Below are 27333 nucleotides of genomic sequence, written 5' to 3'. Positions count from 1 at the left end.
TATATATATATATATATATATTGATTTTTAATCCACCGACTGCCTAATTGAATAAGCAACACAGGATTAGAGCTTACACGTGTTAAGAAGATCCATCTTTTTCATGGAAATCCATGTGATTTGTGACCCTGAATATTCAAATAAATAATTGCTCTATGGAAAAGAAGTGGACGTGCATGTATCTAATAACAGTGAGGCCCATTCCATGCCGCCTCTACACTCTAAACTCCTGGTCAGCATATGAAGCGATTCACAGCAACACCTTTCATGGGCTCACTGGAAGTCCCATGCATTAGTGTCCATCACATCAGTAGCTCGATTCCCATCTTTTGTCTGTGTGTGGCCATGCCCATCTGGACTGAAGGAAGCATCCCGTATAGTTTAATTAAGGAAATTCACCAAAATAGCTATTTCAAATTCCCTAATTTATTTTATAGCTATTTTTCTACTTAATTGAACAAAATAGCGAAAACAAAATCTGCCTTTGATATATTTAATATTCATAAAGTGACACTTTAACAAATTGTTAGAATGCTATATACGAATATTTTCACATATTCTCACATTGTGTCAGAGTCAAAGTCTACATCTGGGAGTTTCATGTTCCTATAAATTGCTAAAAGGTTACTTGTTAAAATTTGGCTATTTTGATGAATTATATTAGAAAAGAGGCTTTAAAGTAAATTGGATGGCTTAAAAATGGCTATTTTGGACAATTCCATACACTAATAAACTATTGATCTGGGTTTGCATGTTAAGCAAACAAAAAAAAGAATAAAAGAATACTATGCTTCCCCAGTGGGTTTCTATTTGTCCATTATGCGAAATGACAACGTTTTTTTTTTTGATTATTTTGGTAAATGACAGAACCGTGGAGCCGATGTGAATCATAAACTATTTAGAGGCTTTTCAATGACAGCGGCAGTAAGGGAGGGCCATCTTGAGATCTTTGAGATCTTAATTAAGGCTGGTGCTTCTCAGCCTTGTTGCGAGGAAGCTCTACTCGAGGCCAGCTGTCATGGACGCGGAGGAAAATTTATCGAGTTGTTAATGGCTTCGGATATGATACGGCCCCATATCGCTGTTCATGCTCTTGTCACAGCATGCTGCAGAGGATTTATAGATGTGGTTGATGTCCTCTTGAAGGTAAAACATCAGTATGTCGGTTGTTGAGTAATAGTTGCTCATCAGAAGCTATTGATAATTGAAGCATCTTTTTAAAGTACAACATATGGATTATTAGATTAAGGGTCAGTTTACCAAAAGTTGGTTGAGCATGACAAGGACCAAAAATCTTACCTTGTAAATGAGGGAGAATGACTTTCTTGGTTAGTGCTTACTGGGTAAGAGACGTATACCAACAATCCATTTTGATTGCTGAAAAAGTTACCCAATAAGGAAGGATAAAAGTCACTTGTCCCAATTTTTCACGTCCCATTCATGTCCATTGCCCACCAATCACGTGAATACATGTAACTAGAGAACGAATATGAATATGAATTAAATAAATAAAAATATGATGTCTTAATTTCACTGTTAGGAAAGGAATGGGACGTTTAATTTTGGGACATTTGATTTTCATCCTGGATGGTGATTTTTGTTGGTAAGCGCTTACCCAATAAGCGTTTGATAAACGATCCTTAACATTTTGAAATCTAGCCACACCAATCATCTTTGAAAACGAATTGCAAGATTTCTCCTTACATTTTTTTAATCATGCAACGCATTAAAGTTAAAAGATATCAACCAATAAGACTATTTTTGACAAACTCACTGATAAGCTAGTTGTTAGCGGATAAACTAGTCATGTTTTTAATAATTAGCTTGTGGCTTAAAAGGACATGATGAACAATATGGGTGGCATAATTGAAAAAAGACGGGTGGCATAATTGTAAAAAGGTGAAAAATGCCTATGGAAAGCTAGCTTATAAGCCAATTATCAGCTAACCAAATGAAACTTCTACAATAAGTTTAAAAAGATTAGTTTATAGTTGTCAAACGGGCAAACTTGCATGTTATCTTCTCCATTGTTTTCAATACTAAGGTTGCATTCAATCTCTAACATGATTCTTTTTTGTAACAACAGTGTGGGATAGATGTAAATGCATCTGCCAGAGTGTTGCTCTGCTCATCTAAGCCTTCTCTCCATACAAATATCAACTGCACACCCCTTGTGGCAGCCGTTGTTAGTCGACAAGTTGCTGTTGTTCGCCTGCTGTTGCAGGTAACCTGTTAATCTAAGTCTCAAGGTTTGGAATCTCGTGAAGCCGGCCTGATTTCGTGAGACTCGTGAGATCACAAAGTAACACTGAACCTTCACTATAAAACAATGTGAAGTTACAAAAGAACACCGAAGATTCACAGTAAAAACACCGCAAAGGTTTGTTTTTGTATGTTCTTAGTGTTTTTGCTGTGAAGGTTCCGATTGTTTTTGTGCCTTCACAGCTGCACTCACGGGTCTCACGGAAACAGGCTGGTCTCAAGAGAACCCAACACTCTAATCAAGTTCATGATTTTAACATGAATTATGATCTGCCAAATTGATTACTTGTGTTTAATTGTTAATCGTTATATGCGATTTATGCCTTTTATGTTAATTGATATCATATCATAACATCATCCCAAAAGTTGCATTAACTTCTGTATGGATACTGGGATTTGGATTGAAATCCTTCTGACGCTATCTTTTAAGGATTCTGGGGAGTGGGGACCTGTAGTATCCTTGTTACAACAAGTGTCGAGTACAGCTGGACTTTTGGAGCCATTGATGTTTATACGGCACTTGCATCATAATGGTTCACCAAATGGCACCAGAAATTCAGAAACTGAGTTTGTCCAGTAGTTGGTGGTTGGTATTCAGAACTGTTCAATGAATTAATATCTTATCCTTTACCATGGTAGATAGTATTATTCTACTTCACTAGGAATTGATCGTAAAAGCCAAAATGTCGAATAAATTCATTAAGTTATTACTTATTAGAGTCGGTAACGGTGCACATTAAACCTGGCCAGGACAGGCCCTAAAAGGACCAGTCCTTTTAGGCGAAAAAAGACCAACCTCGGTCCTTTACGCTCCAAAATCGTCTAACCGGTCCTTTATGCACCTCTACATGTTAGAGTCCCGAATCAGCTAGACTTTGACAATTAGACACTTTATATTCAAGGCATATTTGAACTGGAACGTAGGAACTATTTTGAGCTAACTATTTGTGTTTTGAGATATTATTTACGAAAGAGACCTAGGTTCATTGAAAAACTACATGGTAAAATAAGGAATACGCCGATAACCATTTATTTGTTTGCTATGTACAATTGTGTAAAAGTAATTGAAAATGTTTTTTGGTTTTTATGTACGAGTGCATACTAGACAAATGAATGGTTAATAACACATTTCCAACGAAGGTTCTTATAAGAACAAACTTTTTGTACTTTTTCTTATCACATTATTTCCATGTCACTAAATTAAAAATCTACATAAAACTTCATAAAGGTAGTTCTTATAAGAAGTCATTTTGTAGGTCTTATTTATTTTTTTCAATATCAATATTTTTATAAAAAACTATTAAAATACCAAAAAATATATAATATAGAAAGCCCATTAAAATATCATTTCACACAAACATAAATGTTATAGGGACATACCCATTATGGTGGTTACGATGGCATATGATTCTTCCGTTGTAGTGTAAAAATATTTAGGTTGGCAAAAGGTGCATCTGTATCGATTTGTTGTGTGTCACTATATATATTTTGAAACTACGATAAAGACACAAGTTTCCTTTGGTAAAGTTGATTTGCAAGGTTTTTCTCTATTCTAGACCCGAGTTGGAATCCTCTTAGTGTCATTTTCTTAGTTTTTAGTTTCATATTTATTATGTTTTTGAAAAAAAAAACTGCAATAAAAAACTTAAACACATGGTCCTCACATATGAAAAATAATGAACTAACCAACAAGCCAATTATTATGTTATAAAAATATAACGTATATTTGTTTTTATAGTCAAATAATGTCACTGATTAAAAAAATTTATGAGTCCATCCCTATATGTTAAAATCAAGGTTTTGTATGAAAACTTAAAGGATGTAGGTGTCTTATGAGAAGTTGAGAACTCTCCGATAATAATTCAGAACATCCACTTTTTTCTCACAAGACAAGTTGCTGAGTTTTTATGTTTTTATTCTTTTTCTCCGAACACAAACATGTATAAATATATTAATTTCAAACAGCTTAAAGATAAGGCATTATTTGCTTGCCACAATCATGGAACTAACGTAAAGCTTGTTTTTTGTTCTATTTTTCTTTCCTTTAACAACAAAGGCTGGAGCCGATGTCAACATCAAGGTTCAACTAGGAGCATGGTCTTGGGATATGGGTTCGGGTGACGAGTTTCGGGTCGGAGCTGGACTAGCGGAGCCGTACGCCATAACTTGGTGTGCGGTCGAGTACTTTGAAGCCACTGGTGCCATCTTGCAAATGCTACTCCAACACATCTCCGTCGACACGTGTCACAATTCTAGAACCCTCCTTCATCACGCCGTACTTTGTGGTAACACCTCAGCCGTCAAAACGCTAATAAAATGTGGGTCCGACATCGAATACCCATTTAAATCCACCCAAAAGAACGAAACGCGACCCGTACACATGGCTGCCCGACTTGGATTCCCATCGATTCTACAGCAACTGATAGAATCGGGGTGTGATATTAATTCAAGAACCAAATACAATGGCGAAACTGCTCAAATGATTTGTGCCAAGTATAAACGGGAAGAGTGTCTCCGAGTCTTGACCGAGGCTGGTGCGGACCTCGGTTCGATCAGTTTGGCGGGTCAGTCCGCACGGTCTATTGCCGAGTCGAACCGATGGTCTCTTGGCTTTCAACAAGCAGTACTGGGCGTTATTAGAGCCGGAACGATACCGAAATCCAGTAATCCGTCTGTCTTTTCGGCTCTAATGTTCGTAGCTGATTCAGGAGATGTACACGCGTTGAAAGCTCTAATCGTTCGAGAAGAAATTAATCTCGATGAACAAGACGAGAAGGGGTTTTCGGCGGTTATGGTGACGGCAATGAGAGGTCATATCGAAGCGTTCCGGTTACTTGTCTATGCCGGATGTGATGTGAAGCTTACTAATAAAGCCGGCGAGACCGCCATTTCTCTATCGAAAATGAACGAGAATTCCGATATGTTCGAGAAGGTAATGATCGAATTCACCCTCGAAAAAGGTAACCAAAATGCGAGAGGGTTTTATCCACTACATTACGCCGCTCGTCACGGCGACTTGCATGCGGTCAAACTGTTGGTCAGCAGAGGATACGACGTAAATATGCCGGACGGGGATGAACACACACCGCTCATGTTAGCAGCAAGAGAAGGGAATTCGCAAATGTGCGAAGTATTGATTTCGTACGGATCCATATGCGATTTCGAGAATTCAAAAGGCGAAACCGCACTGTCACTTGCGAGAAAGCACACCGAGAAGGAGGCAGAATGCGTGATATTGGACGAGCTTGCGAGGATGCTAGTTCTTAGCGGGGGTGACGTATTGAAACATACGAAGGGAGGGAGAGGATGTTCACATATGAAATCGTTGAAAATGATAGCAGGTGGAGTTTTAAGATGGGGGAATTCGAAAAGGAGAAATGTCATTTGCGAGGACGCCGGGGTGGGACCAAGTGCGAGTTTCCAAAGATGTCGAAGGAAGAAAGGCGATGCCGAGAGAGCGGGGATCTTCTGGGTGGTGACGATGAAGAACAAAGAGGTGCATTTTGTGTGTGACGGCGGGTTCGAAATGGCGGAGTTGTGGGTGAGGGGGATAAAGATTGTGACAGGAGCAGCTCGGAAACAAAAATAGTAGGGTTTTTCTAACTCCACCCCCTCCTATAGATGCATGTGAGGGGGATGTGATTGTGTAGGGGGTGACTATGTGAGGGTGAGAGTGAGGAAAAATTGTGAGGGTGTGAGTGAGGGTTGGTGTGAGGAGGAGGGGGTGAAAAGTGATGTAAGGGGGTGGGGATATCAACCCCCAAATAGTATTAGAGGTAGCGTTTCTTTTAGGCAAATTGCATAAAAATGCATCATATTTTGTTCTGATTTTTATTTTGGGTAACATATTTTTATATCCTTCGTTTTGGTATTTGAGATGTAATATCTTATATATCAAAATGAAGGTTTGTAAATATATTACCTAAAATAGAATTGGAACAATAGATTGCAATTGTATGTAATTTGTTCTTTATTTTTCTAGGATGGGAGCTTTTGTATGTGTAGATATGGTACCATGAGCATGAAATACTTCCTCTCGAAGTATTCTTTTCTATCAAATAAATCTAAAATTTTCCTATATGTACCCAATTTTTTCATATGATAAAAAAAGCTAAACAACTAAGTCACAATAAAACTGAGTATACTAAAATTTCTACTGCCTAGGGTAAGTGAATAAGGTAGTGTTTGGTATGAAAATATTACTGGATTGGATATGACTGGATAAGATTTGAGTGGATAGGACAATAGAAGAATACTAGATTAAACATGACTGGAAAAGACAAGTTGTCTGTGTAATATTTGACACGACTAGATTCGGATAGCTGCCTGTAAATGTTGTTTAATGATTTTTTTATTGTTGTTACCGGTGGGTTTTTGTCATTTCTTATATCACATCAAACGTAAAGCCGTAGGTTTTTTTTGTATCATGTCCTTACAATACCATCAAATCTTCCAAATGCAGCCTAAAAGAAACACATATGGACTTCCCTCCCCCAACAAACTATAATGCTGATGGGAGAGGAAGTCAATAACAGAAACCAAAGAAAAGTACAGATTGTGGTCCATGAAATACCCAAAAAAGGTTGTCCTCTCCGGAAATCTTGGGTTTAATTTTGTTTTTATAAGTGTATGTTCTACACCTCTTTATTATACATTAACATAAACCATTTCAGTCTTTCTGCAAATGTAATTACATCAAATGACCCAATGACACTAAAAGCACCAACAATTTATGGGTTTAATTTCCAAAATCTGAAAGTGGTAAAACAAAAACTTTATCCTTATTTGATACAAGATGAAAAATGTGATCTTCTGGTCAAACAAATTACCTCCTACAACTGAAATAACCAAAGAAATTGTAGGTTTTTGACTTTTTGGTACCAAGCAATAAGAGAACAAGTTTGTATACCGTAACATATTTACTAGACATATCATGATACAATTCTTCATCAAGAATAGCAATCAACTTGGGATATAAATATTTATACATATGCATTTGGTTGAATATTTTTTTAAACGACAACTATATATTACCAAAAAAAGAGAACAAGTACAAAGAAGAAAACATAACATAAGGTTCGTAAGAAGCATCACTCATCAAAGCCGAAACAAACAACTTCTGTTGCTATATATTTACCTTATCTTTTATACACATCTTTTTTTGACATAAATGCATATAAATGAAAAGTCGAGAACCGGATTTCCGTTGTGTACCGGAGAACCAACAAATTTATCATGAATAACGGATGTGAATTTTTTACAACATGATGAATGACTTGTCTATTTCTTACAACATGACATATTCTCGGTGGTTTTCAGTTCACAATGGGAATGTGATTTCTCATGCAGAACTAATCTATGCATATACAAAATTCTGGTTGGGTTAGATGATTAACCTTGGTTTTATCAATGATTTTAAAAATAATAGTTATACGAGATTAGAGATGGTTTAATTTACAAACTCAACCATTAGTATAAACCATACAAACAAATTAATTGAGATATTTATAAAAATTATGAGGATTCATTTATTATGATTTGAAGATTTATGAAAGATTATCAGAATTTATTTATTTATTTATGATCAACGCTTTATTTTATGAAACAACCGAGATATTCATTGGACTAAATGGACATTTAAGATCGATTTAGAAAGATTTAACAGCTTGTGATAGACGTACGCTCTATGATAGTAATTTACAGATAAAAATCACTTGTTTCAAAATGACACGTTTTTCCTTTCTTGTCATATCAATAAAATTAAGAACACATAAGTTTTTTTTTAATTCATTTAATTCATATTCATTTTCGACAATAAAATTTTTTTACATATGATTTTTATCCGTAATTTATAACTATAATTTTGAAGCCCTGTCATTCTTGGAAACTTGGATGGGTCTATTTTAAAAAAATCAACAGTAAGCCCAAGCCCAATCCCATTTCAACGATCCCTTACCAAGGAGGGAGGCGAGGCTAAAGTGACTCTGTTGAGTATAGAATGCATTCGTTGATCGACGACGAATAAACAACATCGAATCGAAATCTCCAGGGTTTTAGAGGGCTTTAAGCTTTCTCCGATCTCTATCGTTTGCTGTTCATCACTGAATTATTGGAAAATGTCAGGCGCAGCTCAATCTTTCAGTGGCAATCTTAAGGTACACTTCTATGTCGATTCTGAAATTTGTTTTTGTTTATTTGTATATCGGTTTTCTTATATAGTATATGTATGTTCAAGTGTTTGGATTCTATTGAATTGGTTGATGAAGAGATCTCTGGGCACGCTATCTGTTTGCAATTATCGGAAATTGTAATATGATTTGTTTAAAAATTGTAATCACACTTCTACTGCGGGATTTATAATCATCCAATTGGATTCTGAACAATTTATTCTTCCTGGTGACGTCTGTGTGAGGATGTTGTAGAACTCTAGCATTTAGGCCTATGTTTTTATCATTATAGTAACTAGATAGGAGCGGAAGTGTTGAACAATAGCCTTTTATTCTCGATTAATATTGATTATTCTATATTCCTGTGTTTATTAGAAGCAAACTTTTAATACCATTTGGTTAGTTATAGATGTTGATTATCTGTGGTGACTTGTAGTCTTGTACTCTTGTAGCAAGACGAGGTCATTAGGAGAGGTAGATGTTAGTTAAGATTGACATGGAGTAGTGAAGAGACAGTTGCATGAGTGGTGTCTATCAAAGGATTTGGCCCTATATTCAAAAGGACCCCGTTCATGCTAGGAGCCCTAGCGGAGTAGGGGGTTCACCGGTTAAAGTTTACATTTGTGTTGCACTTTGTTGGACTTTGTGCTATGCAGATGATTCAGCAAAGTACAAGTCTTTTATGCTTTCAACAATAAAGACCTATTCTGGAGGGCCACGTCTACTTAGATAGGCTTTGATTTCTTCTTTGTTTATTCCTATTTTTTAGCCTTTTTATTTGTAGCTTTCTCTCTCTGTTTTGGCTATAAAAGCCTGTAGTTGCTGCTGATTCGAATAAGAGAAAACATTGTTGGCTTCTCTATAAGTTTGTTGTGTTCATATTTGTTTCCTGTTTAAGTAATACTACTCTTCACACTTTATATAAGGTGTTCTAGTTTCATTTTCGCCCATGAGATATATTGCTAAATGCACCCTTACCCCAACTACGAGTTATTGGTGAAGTATGACCAGGGTAGTAGACTAGGTGTAGGGTATTGTAGCTAGTGTGGGTGGGAAGAAGGGAGTACAGAGGCTGGTGGATGTGTTTTCTTACACCCCTTATGTTTCAATGTGCCTATTTCTTCGGTCCTTGTTCTTTTCTGTTGCATACCTTCTACTAGTCTTAGTTCTTAGTTCTTTGTATCTCACACTTTTGCACAAGCCTGATATCCTCACAGAAACAGTCTCTCTACCCTTCGAGGCAGACCGGAAAGAGGTCAGGTCTTCGTACACCCCTTCCGACCCTACTTTCAAGTGGGATATACCGGGTTGGTTTGGTTATGTACTTCTGTTTAGTGATAATCTCAAGTTCTCAATGTATAAATGAAAATTTTGATTGAATTGTTTTTAATCATGTCAGTCATCAGAACCATGTGGGAATCTGTATGGAGGGCATGTTGAGTCGTTGACTTCCGTTTCACATTGTGTCAAAGTGTTGTGTGTGAGGGATGGTGCTAAATAGTAATCGCTGTATAATTTCACTATTTTTGGCAACGAGTTACTGTCCAAGAACTTCTTTTTCAGATTCATAATTTGTTGAAGATAATGAGTTTTGGTTGGTTAATGAGCTTGGTTTCTTCTGTTGTCTTTCTGTGTTAATGCTGTTAGTTGGTACATCATACGATTGCCCTATAACTTGATCAAGAGTTCATTATACCTTTTGGGAAGGAAACTCTTGATGTTAGTTATGCAGAGCTCTTTACAACAATCCATAGAACACCTTTGGTTAATTTAAAGTAAACATTTTGGTTTGTGGTGATTTGTGCAGTCAATTTTCATAAACTGGGAGTTGGGGTCCATTAGATTTACAGAAATTAAACCAAATATTTCTTAATTTCTTTTTGCAGAAAGCAGTTGCTGGTATAAGACGTATCAATTTGGATGGACTGAGATGGAGAGTCTTTGATGCCAAAGGCCAGGTACGCTGTCCTTCTTCCCCCATAGAAATACAAAAACCACAAATTTTGACTCTGTCTTTTGCTGGGAGTTGGCAAATGGAGGTTATTGGTTAGAATATATATATATATACTTATAATCAGCTCCTAATATGCCTTTCTTTGCAAGCGTCCACTGATTTCCACTCAAGCAACATCAAAATATTTTTTGATTTTTAGACTGCCTTGCAGCTGAATTGGTACATTTGCTCTGTTTCCCATTCATTTTAGATTCGCTTCGAGTTGAAGTTCCATGGTTCAGAGACTTGATTCACCAAGTATTTGTATCTTAGTTGTTGCCTATTCCTTCAGATAACTGTCCTTATACAATGCACAACTTTTGGCAGTAATCTGTTGTTTCTCAGTTCAATCAATTTCTTTCACCATGGTCACATCCTTTTGATATCATTTGATTGATGTTATTGTTTATCTTGGATTTGGGCTTTCAAACTCGCTTTGACAAGTGTTTTCTGATTTCACTGATTCTGATGTGGGTCCAATTTAAGACGCATGTTCCATTTAGTGTTCTGTTTTCTTGTAGGATTTATGGTTTCCTTGTATCAAGTAAACCAAACCAAAGAAACCCAGTGTATCCACACAGATATAGGATTGGGAAGGGGGTATGATGTAAGCAAACCTTGCCTCTACCCCAAACCGTAGAGAGGTTGTTTCCTTGAAGACCCCCCACTTCCAAAATAAAAGCAAAAAACATAGCAAGCATTTGAAGTACTACGTAGCCAATTGTGTGATCAACGGCATAATGGTAATGTTATCAACGTATTTCTTTTTGGAAACGCAGCTTTCCATCCTTTCAAGCCTTTATGACATATCTAATCTTCAAACAGGGAATTCTTTGAGATAAGCATATCAACATTATTCAATTTTTCACCAAAAAAATTGTGGGAAATGACAGATCCTAACCTCTTACGCAGGTCCTAGGGAGATTAGCATCGCAAATATCTACAGTGGTTCAAGGGAAAGATAAGCCTACATATACGCCTAATCGTGATGATGGAGATATGTGCATCGTGCTTAATGCTAAAGACATATGCGTCACCGGGAGAAAACTCACTGATAAATATTACCGGTGGCACACCGGGCAAGTATCATCTCTTCTACCATTTTCTCTTAACAATTAGCTTCATAGTTGCTGAATGGCTGCTAATTATCCAACCCTCCCTCTTCTTTGGCTATATTTGGCAAATTAGCTGATAAGCTAGCTGTTAGAGCATCTCCAACATATTCTCCAAAAGTTTTTCAAAATGGAGAACCAAAGTTCAAAATCTCTAAACAAATTGCATTGAACTCCAATATATTCTCTATTTTATTACATAATTAATTATGTTATTAAAATATTTCACACTTAATTAAATATGATTTCTCACTCACATACATTTCATTTCAAAGTTACCTATTGGTGCAATGTAATAAAAAAAAAACCATCTCTCTCATGATAATCATTTTCGGAGAGATCTCCAAATTTGGAGAAATTTACATTCTCTCCCACTTTCTCCATTTTGGAGAATCTGTTGGAGCAAAATATTGCCCAAAATCTTCATTTTCTCCATTCTGGAGAATCTGTTGGAGATGCTCTTAGGCAATAAACTAGTAAAAACTAGCTGATAAGCCAAATGACAATGTAAAATGACCTATAAAGTACATGTTGAAAAATTAATTGAAAGAAGGAGGGCATAATTGGAAAATAAAAATGGAAAAAAGCCCGTGGAGCTCATTGAAATACTCTACTTCAATTAATGTTAAAAAGCTAACCAAACGAGGCTTCTTTATTAAGCTAGCTTATGGTTGCCAAACATAGCTTTTTGTCTAATATCACATATCATTAGCTTACAGGTATATAGGCCACCTCAAGGAAAGGAGTTTGAAGGATCAAATGGCCAAGGATCCTACAGAAGTCATTCGGAAAGCTGTTCTACGTATGCTCCCGAGAAATAAACTGCGTGACGTGAGTTCATAAAATTTCCTATGGTGTTTGAATGATAAGGCAAAATGCTACAAAGTTTGATTTGTTCATATTTGGTATAACGAATATTTTTTCTATCAATCGATGTAAAATAAAGTTTCAGGTTTTTCAATTTTGTACCCATTTTAACCACTTACTTGTTGGTCTTGTAACATTTGATGACGTAAATGCCCATTTACAAAAGAGTTCCAGCTAAATGGACGATAAACTTGACATTGATGTTATCACTTGTTACAGGATTAGCAGGTTACCGGTCAAAATGCGTAAAAATAGGAAATTTTGAAACTTCGTAACATCGATTGTGGAAAAAAAATAATCTTTGTTACACTAACTAAGCATTTTGATGTATTTGGCACCCAGATTGAGCATAAACTGTTTCCATTGGTTGTTCATTGTGCCATGAAATTATTTCACATTCTGGCGTTGCTTTTCTTTTATATTGCTTATATTGAACGTTAAAAGCTTCTGCACTGATTCAGGATAGAGATCGTAAACTGAGAATATTTGCTGGCGGTGAGCACCCGTTTGGCGACAAGCCCCTTGAACCGTATGTGATGCCACCTCGACAAGTACGTGAAATGCGTCCACGTGCAAGACGAGCAATGGTTCGAGCTCAAAAGAAGGCTGAGCAACAAGAAGGTGGTCAAAATATAAGCAAAGGCAAAAAAAGAGAAGAAGCAGAAGCAAGTACCTGAATTCCTCGACCAATTAATATGGAAACAAAGCATCATAAAGTGGTTACGTTTTCTTTTGCCTGCTTTTATTTGTATGATGTTGCTTTATTTTAATCTGCTTTTCAAAATTTTATCATATTTGGCTCTCTTTTTTACACTTGCAGGTTTTTATGGAAACAATTATCTACCATTTTGTGGGTTTATTTTCCTACATCCTACCTGTCAAGTGGGATATATTAACTAGGTTTGTTTGGTTTTTATAGGGAAATTGACAGAAATAGTCAATCGGCAAATAAGGTTTCATTTTTTAGCCATTTTCTTACCCAAATTCAATTTTTAGCCGATCCTTACGTAAGGATTCAGAAACCTTACGTATACGCCTAAGGATTCAGAAATCTTACGTATACGCGTAAGGATTCAGAAACCTTACGTATATGCGTAAGGATTCTTCTTTTTTAAGGATCAACTAAAAAGTGAATTTTAGTCAGAAAATAGCTAAAATGAGCTGTCTATTTATGTAAACTAGAAGGGAACTCGTGCAATGCATCCAGACACATTTCTATTTCAATGTTTCGTTTATTTTTTTATCCATGTCGWTATAATACAATTTTATGTGGTTTTGAGAAAGCGATACTGTTTTTATTTTTGAATAAAATATAAATTTGAAAATATCATATAAAATTTGCAAAAAATATATCAATACTAGTATCAAATTATTTAATTAAAAGTTCTTGTTTGTTTATTTTTTTTAATTCAAAATTTTTTATTATAATTTAATTTAATGTAACGAATTAACTTAATTTAGGTTTAATAATATTTTTTTATAAAAATAATAATTAAGTATTTTGTTAGAATTCAATGATTATTCTAATTATATTTTAAATATTTTTATATTTTAAAATAAGATGTTTATTCTCTATTTGATTATGTTTATCTGCAGTTAGTTACATGAATTCAAACATAGAGCTTATGCATAATTTACTTGTAATATTGAATTTTAAATAATATATATTAATAAACAGTACTTTATGCATAAAAAATATTTTTTAAAGTTTTTGTTAAATGTTTTATAATATAGTATAGATTTGCGGTTTGTTTTTATACCATCCCCTTCCTTTTTCAGTTTTACACAATGCAATACTAACTCCAATTGTTCTCTGTGTGTTTTTTCCTATGGAAAGCACTTTCTTTAAGCCCACCTAAGTTCAATATATGTCAAATACAATACAATGAAACTTATTTTAATTCATGGATCTGCAATTGCATACAGAGAGAGAGAGTGTATGTGTGAGAGAGAGGGGTTCACGGGAAAGCCCAAAAAATGAATAACCATTTATTTGTATGATATACACAAATACAATTGAAGATACTTTCCGGTTTCCATGTACATACAAATTACTTGCATGCACATGTATATACCGTATAAATGCATGATTATTAGAATATTCCTTAGTTTTTCATTTTTTTATTCTTTGTACGATTTTCACTTGAACCTGAACCTATATATATTCTACAACTTACAAAAGATTGTCAACAATAAATTATTGTAAAAATTGAGAACATTGAAGTACAACTTCTTTTCAACAACCCCACACTAAAAAACTTCTTTTCAACAACCCCACACTAAAAAGCTAAAAGTTACACAAAGCAAAAGAAAGCAGAATGAAGAGGCAAATAGTTTTAAAAGGAAACAAAACTCAGATCATGTGCCACAACAAAAAAAACCCCTACGATTTTAACACAAAGAAGAAAAGAATCAAGTAGTCAATCACTTGTAGACCCATCATCATCATCATCATTTTCATGTTGTGTCACCACTCTCTCTATAAACCTTTTCCTTACTCCTTCAATTACAGCTTCTCTAGAAGCCTCACCTTCACTCTGCCCGTCGTCAAGGACCGGATCCGACTGGCACAGAATCAGAGCAACACCTGCACACGAACCCGACAAATCTAAGCAAGCAAAAAAGAACAAGTTTTCATCAACGAAAATTTGAAACACAAAGAATTTCCTGCAAACTTTTGTATCTTAATGGTAGTATATACCATACTAAATTCAAAGTGTCAATCATAAACATGACCACCTACCACAAAATGACCCATTTTTTAGGGACTAGCACAAAATTACGACCAATTTCGTAAATTCTTTTTGTAAAATCAATGTGAGAATATGTGAAAACCCATTAAATTACGCTCCAAAAGGGCCATTGAACAGAGAATGAGGAGTTCCAACATATATTGAGGAGAAAGCGTCTAAGTCTAGTCAATGTGGGGACTCCTAACACGGCCCCTCCTATGGAGGCTAGACGAGCAAAGATGTCCAAGAGCGTCAAAGAGGTGGTTAGAAGGGCAAAGACGTCCTACTCTCCCAGATGGTATACTTTGGCTCTAATGCCAAAGTGAAAATATGTATAACCCCAAAAGGTCTAAGGTTCAAATCTCACCAAAGATGAGGACCATGCATGAGTATTTGCTCCATATAAATTTTATATACTTGAAAAAGAAGTGTACCTTCTGGAGTGCATCTCCGACCAAAAGTATGTAAACCTACATAATTTGCCTTCACAGCGCCATTATTGTAAACCAACAAAGTGGGAAGATTACAATCAGGATATTTAGGAATGCAGTCGGTTGATATAATTCGAACAAATTTTGTTGCCGGATACATTTTTGCAAGTTCTTCTAGACATTGCATCAGTACTCCACATTCAGGGTACCTATTTAAAGATCAGCACCTATTAACAAACATATACACAAGTATATATATATACACACATATATATTCCCTGTACCATAACAAACTTACAAGCTAATACCAATTGCTAATACGGAAGATGGGAAGAAGATAAACCAATAAACTCAGACAAGAGAATTAGGCCCCATTTCGTTTATGGGATATCGTGGGATCTGGAATTGGGTACCATTCCAACCCCACAGTTTGGCTTAGTGGAAAGTACGGAATTGAAATCCCAGGATTTCAATCTTTCAATGAAATCTCACAAACATGGGATTTCCCCGTAGGAATAGTTGGTATTTCATGGGATTTCATAGGATTTGTTTGCAATAATGTTTTGAAATATGTTAAAAACACTTGTTTGTAATAATAAATTAATAGAAAGGTAATTTAATTATTTTTATAATTTTTTTTTTTTTTTTGGAAAGGGTGTCCTAAGCTATGCCTAGACTAATCCCGACAAATTGTAACTGCAAGAAATCAGCCTTGATAAACTCAATAATGGCCACAATTGTTGTGTACGTCTGGAATCGAACCCTAGGCAGATGAGATATTCCACCACATCCACCAGGGCCTCAACTAAACCACTACGCCACAACCCTTGTGGTTTATAATTATTTTTATAAGTTACCTACAAAGAATGGAATTCAGTTCCATTCCAAATCCTACAAACCAAACACATCAAAGATTCCAAATCCTTCCACGAAATCCAAATCCCCCCAAAACATTTTGTCAAACCAACGGGCCATTATAGACCTAACAAATTGAACGAGTGAAGGTAATGGGCAAATTACCCGTCTTTGTATAAAATAACAACCACCCAAACATCTGATGGAGCTTGTGATACCTCACGAACAAAATCTGATCCAGAAATGGGTATAACTGACCCAAACTTTGCAATTTTCACCATTTGCTTCATTTCAGATAACCTCTTTCTCCTTCAAGAACAACAATGAAAAATAAGAATGAAGTAATTCAATACCAAAATCCGATACTTTAAGCTCAAACAGCATACTTGGTTTCCTTGGGAACTACTTAAACAGAAGCTCCTTCTGTTCCCGTATCAGAATCCATTTGGCCAAATAATTTCTTGAATCTTGCCCCCGATATAAGTCTTATTATTAAACAAAAGTTTCTGTGTAAACAAAAATACTCTATAGGATTACATGTCTTTTTAATGTCTACAATTTCGGAAGGTGGAATCTAGTCATGTAACTAAGTTTTCTCTTCCCTGAACTGTATATATGTTTTTGAGCAAGAAGTTGATTACAGGGCAACCCTGACTGGCTCGACATGAACCCGCCTCCTAGGAACCAAATCTGAGAAGGATTCCAGAGCTGATTCACCGGCTGAGACGAGCGGAGGGGTTCAAGCGCGTCTCCCGTTCAAACTTGAACCTGTATTTGTGCTAGATTAGGAAACATAGGTCAACTAATGATGTGGCTTCATTATAGTATACAATTCCATGTGCACAAGAGAAGAACAAAGGCTATGGTTTTTTGAGCTTATTGAAAAGTCCCCGTTTAATAGCTTAGATTTTGAAAAGCTACATCAGGCAACATGTCAATAAGCTCCGGAATTCTTTCCACTTTTTTTCCTTATATTTTTCCAAATAATTTTCCAACATATCCATTTACAGCGTCATCTAGCCTTATCTGTTAGTTTTTACCACACATGACTAGCTTTCAGGCTAGCTTATCCGTAGCCAACTATGAGGAAACACTGGTTTTGATATAAAGACCAAAATGTGACCCTTTCTTGGGAAGGGAAGGAGTATTATTTTCTCCACTAAAGATGCAGCTTTCTTCAATTTCATCAGTAATGTAAATGGACCAAGGAGGGCAACTACTGAAGGCGATTTAGTCTGAAAGCAAAATTTATTAGGGTTAATGAATCTACACTGAAACCCTGGTTCCCTAGCTCGGAAATGGAGCAATCAAGCTTTAGATTGGACCTAAATGAGATTGAATTATCAAATCACACACTCCGTCCTCCCGGATTTGGGTAATTTTTTGCGTAAATCACGTCTAAGTTTCTACTGTTGAAGCTAATGTCATGCTAAAACAGAAACAAAAATTCGGTAAACATACTCAGAATTGTACGATTCCAAGTACCTGTATTCTTCGAGGAATCGATCGTCATCCAAATCATCCTCCAGATCTTCGAGTTCCTCTTCTGTCTTGTTATCGATCCACGATTTGTCTTTAGGTTTAGAATCTTCGTCTTGAGCAGGAGCAAAAGGATCGGGTTTGAAGACCGGAGGTTTGGGAGGCAAATTTCCGTACTTTCTTTGAAGATCTTCCCATTCCGTTGATGTTCCTTCGACATCTTTGTACACAAAGTGATAGTCAGCCATTGCTGTTTAGTGATCGATCTTTGTCTCCTGACAGTTCTTCAACCTTCGGGATTGGTCATCATATGAATCCTTTTGAACAAGAAATTTCTCGAGAAAAGCAAACGATGGAATTTACAATTTATTCGATTAGTTATTTGGTACTCGTTAAGTTGCATGGAAAGTAATTTATTAAATAAGCATAAAAAAGCCCCTCTTAATTTATATAGATAGATTAACCGGTTATGTCGATAGTTGCTAAATGTTTTATAGTGTAGATATAAAAATAAAAATAAAATTGTTTATCAACGACTCGAATCAAACCAGAAAATATCCCGTCATTTATATAATGCAAACCTTAATTCTCATTCTCAACCAACCAAAATAAATGTGGGTGTTACACAATTGCATTTAGATATGTAACTTGTAATTGATCGATTTTAATTATAAAATAAATACATTAAAGTTAAAAATATTAAAGAAAAGCAATAATTTAAGGTGATTAATGACCGGCCACGGCCAGTATGTGGTGAAATGATTCCTGGAAATCAATTGGTCTTTGCGGTGCTCATCTACCTGTGGGACCCACCTCCAAGGAGAGTCACACTCTAGTCACGTGCCAAATAAGGCGCGTGGAGGAATTCAAAAAAATTTAGCTAAGAGGACACGCGTCTCAATTGCTGACAAAGAACCACTTCCCCACTTTGTTTTAAAAAAAGGGCATATACGTGTCCTCTTTATCGGAAGTGCTTCGAGAAATGATACGCTACTTTTATGTGGGTCCCATCTAATCTTTCTCAACCAATCAGATCTCTTTGATGTTTTTGATCTTATTGCGTTGCCCTAGACACGTGTCCCATTCACCGGCGACCAGTTTCCCTATCTCTCTCTCTCTCTCTAAGCCATCATGATTATCATCGGCTCCGTTAGGTTTGGAAATAGAGATAGAGAGACAAAAAGGCGGAGAGAATCTATGGCTGGTGGTGGTGGAAAGAGGCGCGATGAGACTGGATGCGCCGGCGGAGATGCCAAGGATGATGATAAGCTGATAATCAATCAGATCATGTTGAGATTCCGGCCGATCGCTCCGAGACCTGTTAGTTCCGTCGGTTGCGTACCGTTGAAGGATGGGATGGTTTCGATGAAAAGAGCGAAGAGGAAGTATGTTCGAGTGAAGAAGAAGAAGATAGGAGCTGCAGAGTGTAATTTGACTGTAAATGATGATAAAAGATGGATGAATTTAGATAAAACGGTGGCGATGTTGAAGGTTTGTAGCGGAAGTGAGTTTGTTGTTACAGATCCGATGGAGAAAGTACCGGATTGCATCAGTTTTGATGTGAATAATATCAAAATCGGAAGTTTAATAACACCGGCTCCGCCATCGTTAGGTCTGCATGAAGTAGATCTGGCGATTCCAGTGAAGCAAGGGCAGGTGGTTGAGTCGTGGATCACGATGGAATCGGTGACAGGTACGTGTGAGGATGGGCGGCGGTTGCGATACACCGACGATGAGATATTGAAGGATCTGGAGATGGATAATTGTCCAGGTTTCACATCGAACAGTTACGATGAAGTTGAGTGGGTGAATCTAGCGTACCGGAGGATGGTGGATCCAAATCCTGAGGGTGGATCACCGCCACCGGAGGTGTTGGTATGGCTAGGGGTAAAAGTGGAAAAATCTATGGTTGACTGCTACTGGCCAGCTTTCTCATGCAGAGTGAGAGTTGTTTATCAGTTATCGGAGATCAAAAAGAAGCAGATGACGGTGCCGTGTGACGTCTGGAAGATGGATTCCGGTGGGTATGCATGGCGGCTTGACGTCAAAGCTGCTTTGAGCTTGGGGCGGTAGAATTAATTATCGATCAAGATCAATTTTTCCAAACAGGTAAATTGATTATATATATATATATATATGATTATGTATATATAAGTGTGTTCATAAGAACTAATAATGAAATACTTAATTAGAACACTGATTAGTAGTATATTTTGTGTTTAATTAATCTGTAAAATGGATGATCATCAGAAGAAAGTGTATATCTTGTGGCTGTGGCTGTGGCTGCTAACATCAAGCTTATATATAGCAAGCCAAAGATGACTTGTAAGATTTAAATAATAGTGATAACTGGTGATCTTCAAAGAGGAGATTAATTGGGTACTGTTGAAAATCAACATACAAGATATATATAAAGAATCATACCTTTTTATGATAATTGGTTGATGTCTTAATTTGCTGAGTAATTGGTATAAAATTTTGATGTTTTCTGATCAGTAATTAAAGATATAATCAAGTAGTGTGTGCGGGTGCATGCGCATAGATAAAGATTTAAGCGAGAACACATTTATTTCATAAAAACAGAGAATTCAAAACTTTATTATCACATGTGATAATACACGTGAGGGATCTAGTGGTGTGTGTGCACGACTTGTCCTACGACCCACATCTCTGATTTACTATTGTATGTGATTGACTATATGAAAATTAAATTAATTAAGGGTGTTTTCAATTTTTTGTAAAATGAAGGTGTTTTGATTGGGTATATCATAGATCCAAGTTTATTGGACCTTATTTTTATTGTGTAATGCCTTGGTCATTTATGAGGTTTTAAATAATAATTATACAGTTAAAATAACCAATTTAATTTTGCTTTAAAGACTGAAGTAATTCTCTCAACCACACACATTTAATTAATGGGAGCAAAATAAAAGTCGATCACATGCAATGATCGATGTTATGTATATGTGTGTGTTTTGAAGGTGTTTGTAAATAAGTTTGATTTTTGCAGTGTGGGCAGAAAACTGAAGATGGAGAAATAATATTCAAGCTTACCATTTCTTATGAACTTGTGATTCTAGTAAAGTTATGGGTTCTGTTTGAAATCAAATAAATATTGAGAATCATGAATGACATGACATACACAGAAACTAATCAACTCAGTGTCAGTGTGATAACAGCAGGAAGAAGGTGTAGAAAGTAAGCAAATTGAGTAACAAATTTTAACCAAAAATGGAAATATAGACTCACATACACACACACATATATACATATATGTATATTTATGTATATATGCGGGGGGTGGGGGAGGGGGGGAGGTGTGGTGGGGGGGAGTTGGAAGTAGGATTAGATCTGAAAGGGAATCTATTTAAATTTCTAAAAGTGGACATAGTACAGCCTTAATTGTTTCAAAAACTTAACGTATATATAGCTTTCTACATCAATTAGAGAGAGAGAGAGAGACGAGATTGATTGACAACGGTAACTATTTAAAAAAACATGAAAAATGGATGAATCATATGTGATTTTATATTAATATACATACAAAATCACATATGATTCAAATGACTTTCCCCTGTGATCTGAAGACCCAGCCACAAGTCGTCCGGACACTTTTTTTAACCATTAATGTAAAATCACAAGCGATTTGTTCGTTTTCGTGTTCTTTTAAATATATCGCTTTTCATTATATATATATATATATATATATATATAGACTTGGGATCATGTGAGTCCAATTGTTTTTCGTGAGACCCGTAAGACCAATTCTCAACCCTTGGATTCGATCTACAATCGTCAGATCTGAATATTCATAAATGTCACGAGACTTCTTAATAATTACAAAATTGCCACCGTACAACTTTAAACCATTAGATCATATGCTTATAAAGTTGATCAATGAACATAAATTAGTCTTACGGGTCTCACGAAAAACCCTTGGTCTCACGTGAACTCAACCCCATATATATATATATATATATATATATATATATATATATCCCTTTCCATTATTTTATATATATTACATGAGAATTAAGTAGATATATACTATTGTTTGATAGCAGGATGTGAACCTATTCTTTTAAATGTGACCGTAATTAAGGGTGACACGTTTCCACATAGAATTAGACAAGATGATTGGGACAAATTCCTACTTAATTTCACTTGTAATTCTGCTGGTTAATTTAATTTACTCCCAACCTTCCTTAATTGGTAATTACTTTAGAAATTGATCTTTTAATTAAGTTGTAGGTTACTTACGGCTTAATGAGGTTAACGGCCAGGACGACTTACTCTGTTATTATACAAAAATGTTTCTTTACAGTTTAATCAATAAGTCAGTAAGTCAAAATGACTTTATGGAATAAGTCAGGTACCGGTGTCTTTATTTGTCCCAATTAAAACCATGTCAAACAAGTTATTATGTATCGAAACTGCTCTAGAAATAATCCAACCATCTCTTTTTTTATCTCCCTCCAACAACAATACGATTCTATTCAGACAAATAACTTAATTTATGTAAGGTTCAATGAAAAAACAAGTAAACAAACTCTATAGTCTACTTAATTTGACTGGCTTAATTGAAAAAAAATATCTGACTAAAACTAGGCTTCTAAAAATCTCTCGAGACATTAATACAATAATTTAATCAATTTAGTTTTTATTTTATATGAAAATAATTATATATAACTATTTCATTTGGTGACTACTTGAACCTTCCTTAAAGTATACGTTAATTAATCTGTCACAAAATGACAAAGTTTGGTTTAGACCTACTTAATTATTCACCTATGGTCTAATTAATCCTACATTAACCCTTAATTGGTTTCTTCTTGCCCAACCAGCTAGGACTAGTGTTCAAAAATGCACGACATAACCACAAGGGTGGTGCCTGGTTGGTTTGAGTTTGGCTCCAAAAATCAAAAGTATCAGGAGGTCTCAGGTTCAAATCCAAGGAGAAATAAAAATCTCTTTGTGGCCACGGAGGTTCAAATGCGGTGACTCCGGGCTATCTGCAAAGCAGGTGGTCGTTCTGGGATTAATCAGCTCGCATAGCGGGTTGGATATCCAGGTTAATAAAAAAAAAAGGCACGACATGCTGTTATATGGCGCAGTCGCATTTCACCATTATTAAATGGTCCATAGCGTTTCTGTAAGGTACGACGAGGCGTCATGGCATGCCTTTTTTTTGTAAGACGTGCCAAAAATATTTTTTTTATTTTTTATTTTTTGTGTTTTTACAATCACAGTTTCACAAATTCATAAACATCACGGACTCACGATTAAAATTAAGTTGTAAAATTATTTTTCAAAGTTCTATTTTAAATATTTAATCAAAAATATATTTTTATAATAATAATCTATATGATTTTTCTTCTTCTAACATGAATGTACATCTTTTTAATCTCATTATTTGATTAATTTAATATATAAAACTCTATATATGATATACAAATTTATCGTCTTATATGAAAAACGTCGCGTCACCACCACGTGACACTTTTTGACCCTTGGCTTGGACCCATGAAACGGTGACCTTGGAAAATTTAAGAGCAAGTGGCCTTTGTTTTGACAATCGAAAATCTTCCACTTAATTATTTATTTAAAAATGAAAATGTGAGTAAAAAGGAAGATTGAGAAATAAGGTGGTAGATGAGTTAATTAGAAGGGAGTATGAATAATAATCTAAAAGTAGAAACATGATTAATGTTTATAAAAAAAACATAACAAATTATGATATAAAATTAATGGATTTATATGTAACAAATTCTCATGGATAATTGGATGAGGGGAAAAGAGGAGGGTGGTTGTAGTGGTAGGGTAGGGAAAGGGGTAGGTGAGAGAGAATATATATATATATATATATATATATATATATTACTATTTAACAAAATAAGAAAAATATTTTTAATGTATATAATCATATGTGATTTTACATTAAATTGAAATGGATGACTTTAAGGCCACTTAAGTCGCATGGCAAACTCGTCTGGATCATGTATGATTTTGTACATTAATGATCTTTTTCTTATTTTATTAAATAGTTAGTGTTGTCATTTAAATCTAACCATATACATATGTACATACATATATATACATATATCAAGTTTCTGATGAGAACATTAATTAAATAAAAAAACATGAAAACGGTTAAATTATATGCAAAATCAAATGTGGTTTTACGCTAGCGGTCACATAAGGTTGTGCGGACGACGTGACGTGCGACCTAAAGTCTCATGAATCACATATAATTCAACCGTTTTTTTTTTCTATTATCTGGTTATTATTCTCTTATGAGTCATTTCTCTCTCTCTCTCTCTCTCTTTTGAATATCTTATTTGAATGGTTATTATCATAATTAAACAATCACATAGGAATTTAATTATTTTTTACTTTTTAGCCATCTTTAATATTCTCCCTATAAAAACAACCAAGAAATCGCAAGTCAACATCGTAAGACACCTTTCCTTGCAAAGTATCTGACATTTTTTGACGTATCCAGATGAAAAATGGGTCTATCACAAAAAAAATGAAAGGACATGTGTCGATTAACGACTTTGTTGGATCAAGCGAGAAGAATACACCATAAGAAATTAAGAACGTTGATATATATATACACACACATACTAGTTGTGTACCCATGCAATGTAGCGGGATGCAATCTGTCATCTATACCTAGATAAAGATTAAAAACTTACCATTGACGGTTTAAACTAAATAAACGAAAAAAGACATCTACTGTTAAGAATTGTATATATTAACAAATGAAATTTAAATATCAAAACATCATCATCAGACAGAAAACAACTTCATGGATACAACAAAACAAAAACTTTAACCATCCAGAATCTCCTATCTCCATTCCACCATTCTTCATTTTTCATTAAAATAAGCCCAATAAATTGATTCCATCCACCAATAAAGATGATTACATCCACAATTTTGGATCCATCACACAATACAAGTAAACCTCACAAAACCCTAACAACAATAAATCATCAACAAGATAGTATAAAGAACACTTTGTAATACTACAAGGATAAACATCGAAACATGTATGTTTCATTGCAAACTACAGTGAAAACAACTAATGCAAGAAACATCTGGGCAATAATTCAAAAAGGGAATTCACCAAATGCAATCAAATTAAGAAAGACCAAATAAACAGATCTACCCAAATCAAGAAAATAAATAAACAGTCAACTATTTTAGAAAACCCAAATCGATCCTCAGGTATTTCCATGGCGTTTCTTATGCCAAATCAAATAAAAAGAAAACATATAAACATAAGACCAATTACCTTTCTTGAGATACCAGGAGGCAGAAGAAGAGACCGGGAGCTGCTTGGATCGAGAGGCAGAAGAAGAGATCGAGAGCTGCTTGGATCGAGAGGAAGAAGAAGAGATCGAGACCCAAAGCTTGAAGTGTTTAGGATCGAGAGTGAAGTTGAGAGCTGAAAGCGAGATCTACAGAGAATTGATAGATCGAGARTGAAATCAAGAGTGAGAGCGAGATCTGGAGGAGAAGAGTGAAATTGATTTCAGAGTTCGGTTTTGCACTGAATATTTCAGAGGACGGTAAGAGCTTTTCAGCTCTTATTTACAAAAAAAATCAAACAGTCTGAAAATAAAAATGTCTAACCGATTCAGACTTAAGAGGTAATAAGAGGTTTTTTGCAAAAAACAAACAAGCCCCAACACAAGATATTTGCAAAACAGTTAAAAAAAATCTTAACATGTATCACAGTTTTTCTTTAAAAACAATTAAAACTCACGTCTGGTAACAACTTAGCTATTGCATTTGTTGTACGTTCACCCTCTTTCTTTCTTTCTTTCTTGTATAACCAAATAAACAAGTTATTATGATTTCTAAAAAAACAAATTAAACATGACTGGCGTTCTTCTTTATGTTGTATACCTAAATGACACATTTTTTACCTTGTTTAAATTCGTAACACACTTTTATTATTTAACCCTTGACCAAATCATCTTTTTGCCTCCAAACTACTATGGCTATTGCAGTATAGATCAAACATCGTAGCCACTATGGGAGAAGTGTGTAGAAATTCATCCGATTAAATTAGAATCGATTTGCCATAATTGGAAACTCATGTAATTAGATCAGACCAGATCCAAAATTTCAACATCTAAATTAATTCAGTCAGTTTTTAGATGACCATCCATAATCTAATAAAACATAAATGATTCAGTCCAGTTACCCAACATTCAAATCCACAGCATCTAAATCCTTTGTCTTTACTCTTTACATTGCATGGGAAGCCTTTTTTATAATGTTAGGCTTGGGCCTCGACAAAGTGCATTTTAGATTTAACTCGTTTGATTTTTTAGTTCTAAACGGGCCTAATTCAGATATAGCCAGCCCAACATACATTCTGGCCCAAGACAGAGTTCGATAACATATTGGCCCATTTGAATTGAAATAAATACTTTATTAGTTAAAATTTTGAATTTTATACATACATACATACATACATACATACATACATACACACACGTATAGAAGGTTAATATTTTATAATCAACTAAGGGATTGTTTACCAAAACACTTACTCGCATTTATTTATTGGGTAAAACTTTAGCTCACCCAACGGCATCCTATGTAATAATTTACCCAGTAAATGCTTACATAGTAAGAGTCGTTGCCCTCATTTACCGGACATGACTCATGATCCTTGTTTCGCTCTTACCGAGTAAGATTATTGGTCCGTACCATATTCATCAATTAAGGTAATGTGACTTGGTAAATGCTTATATGGGTAAATGTTTGGTAAACGGTCCCTAAGTTGTAAGAACTATGTGAATTAATGCATTATATGCTATTTTCATATGCTTTTTTTCTTTCATGTAAAATTATGATTTAAGATATTGATTAACATATATTTGTTTCTTAATATGAAACTTTTTTAAATGTTTTCAAATAAAAAAAACACGTAAAAGAATTTCACATTATAAGTTAAATATATACAAAACAAACATATCGTGAAACAAATATATGTTAACTTTAGATGGAAAAAAAAACATGTAAAACAAATAACTTAAGGTAAAAATTCTCATGGTTATCACAATATGTGAGGTTCTCATTTCACAGCATAATCTATACACATTTATCATGTTCTAATACATACATAATTACATAATTCCATGTATAAAACATCAATATAGTAAATATGCATTACACATTAATTATATATTATGTTCATTATAATTATAACTATATATGTATGCATAGGACCATCATTTAACATGTTGAATGTGTAATTTTGAAGAGGGTCTTAAAAAATTTGGGACCCGAATTTATATTGTTTAAGACTTTTATCAATGAATATAAACTATAACTCAGTTCGGTGCCTCTCTAATTTATCTCAGAAGAAAAAAAGTAAATGATTCATCACTGTTTTTCTAATTTGTATTTATT

General features: G+C 34.9%; 4 protein-coding genes across 5 annotated transcripts; 3 read left to right on the top strand and 1 right to left on the bottom strand.

Annotated features, from left to right (window-relative positions):
- The first annotated feature begins 959 nt into the window (after positions 1-959).
- LOC112513072 (ankyrin-1-like) lies at positions 960-5851 on the top strand. The gene is made up of 3 exons (XM_025119196.1): positions 960-1146; positions 2087-2224; positions 4319-5851. Exons 1-3 carry the CDS (start codon positions 1051-1053, stop codon positions 5849-5851), a joined length of 1767 nt encoding a protein of 588 aa, XP_024974964.1. The 5' UTR covers positions 960-1050.
- A 2380-nt stretch (positions 5852-8231) lies between these two features.
- On the top strand, positions 8232-13246 carry LOC112512526 (50S ribosomal protein L13-like). Of its 2 annotated transcripts, XM_025118532.1 has the most exons (5): positions 8232-8417; positions 10316-10387; positions 11335-11501; positions 12254-12365; positions 12863-13246. In XM_025118532.1, the coding sequence occupies exons 1-5, from the start codon at positions 8379-8381 to the stop codon at positions 13076-13078; spliced, it is 606 nt and encodes a 201-aa protein (XP_024974300.1). In that variant the 5' UTR covers positions 8232-8378; the 3' UTR covers positions 13079-13246. The 2 variants fall into 2 exon arrangements, with proteins under 2 accessions (XP_024974300.1, XP_024974299.1); XM_025118531.1 differs by lacking the exons at positions 8232-8417; positions 10316-10387 and adding an exon at positions 10467-11165.
- A 1340-nt stretch (positions 13247-14586) lies between these two features.
- Positions 14587-18289, bottom strand: LOC112512638 (phosducin-like protein 3). Its single transcript, XM_025118701.1, has 4 exons — positions 17905-18289; positions 16585-16728; positions 15568-15773; positions 14587-14988 (listed from the first exon to the last, which is right to left on the bottom strand). Exons 1-4 carry the CDS (start codon positions 18144-18146, stop codon positions 14822-14824), a joined length of 759 nt encoding a protein of 252 aa, XP_024974469.1. The 5' UTR covers positions 18147-18289; the 3' UTR covers positions 14587-14821.
- Positions 18290-19036: 747 nt separating this feature from the next.
- LOC112513673 lies at positions 19037-20059 on the top strand. Its single transcript, XM_025120011.1, has one exon. The coding sequence runs from the start codon at positions 19096-19098 to the stop codon at positions 19969-19971; it is 876 nt and encodes a 291-aa protein (XP_024975779.1). The 5' UTR covers positions 19037-19095; the 3' UTR covers positions 19972-20059.
- Positions 20060-27333: the final 7274 nt, after the last annotated feature.

Source organism: Cynara cardunculus (genome assembly GCF_001531365.2).
Source record: "Cynara cardunculus var. scolymus isolate 2C chromosome LG 5, CcrdV1, whole genome shotgun sequence".
Taxonomy (NCBI): domain Eukaryota; kingdom Viridiplantae; phylum Streptophyta; class Magnoliopsida; order Asterales; family Asteraceae; genus Cynara; species Cynara cardunculus.
The sequence above is the reverse complement of the archived record's forward strand: the minus strand, read 5'-3'. Positions and strand labels throughout refer to the sequence as shown.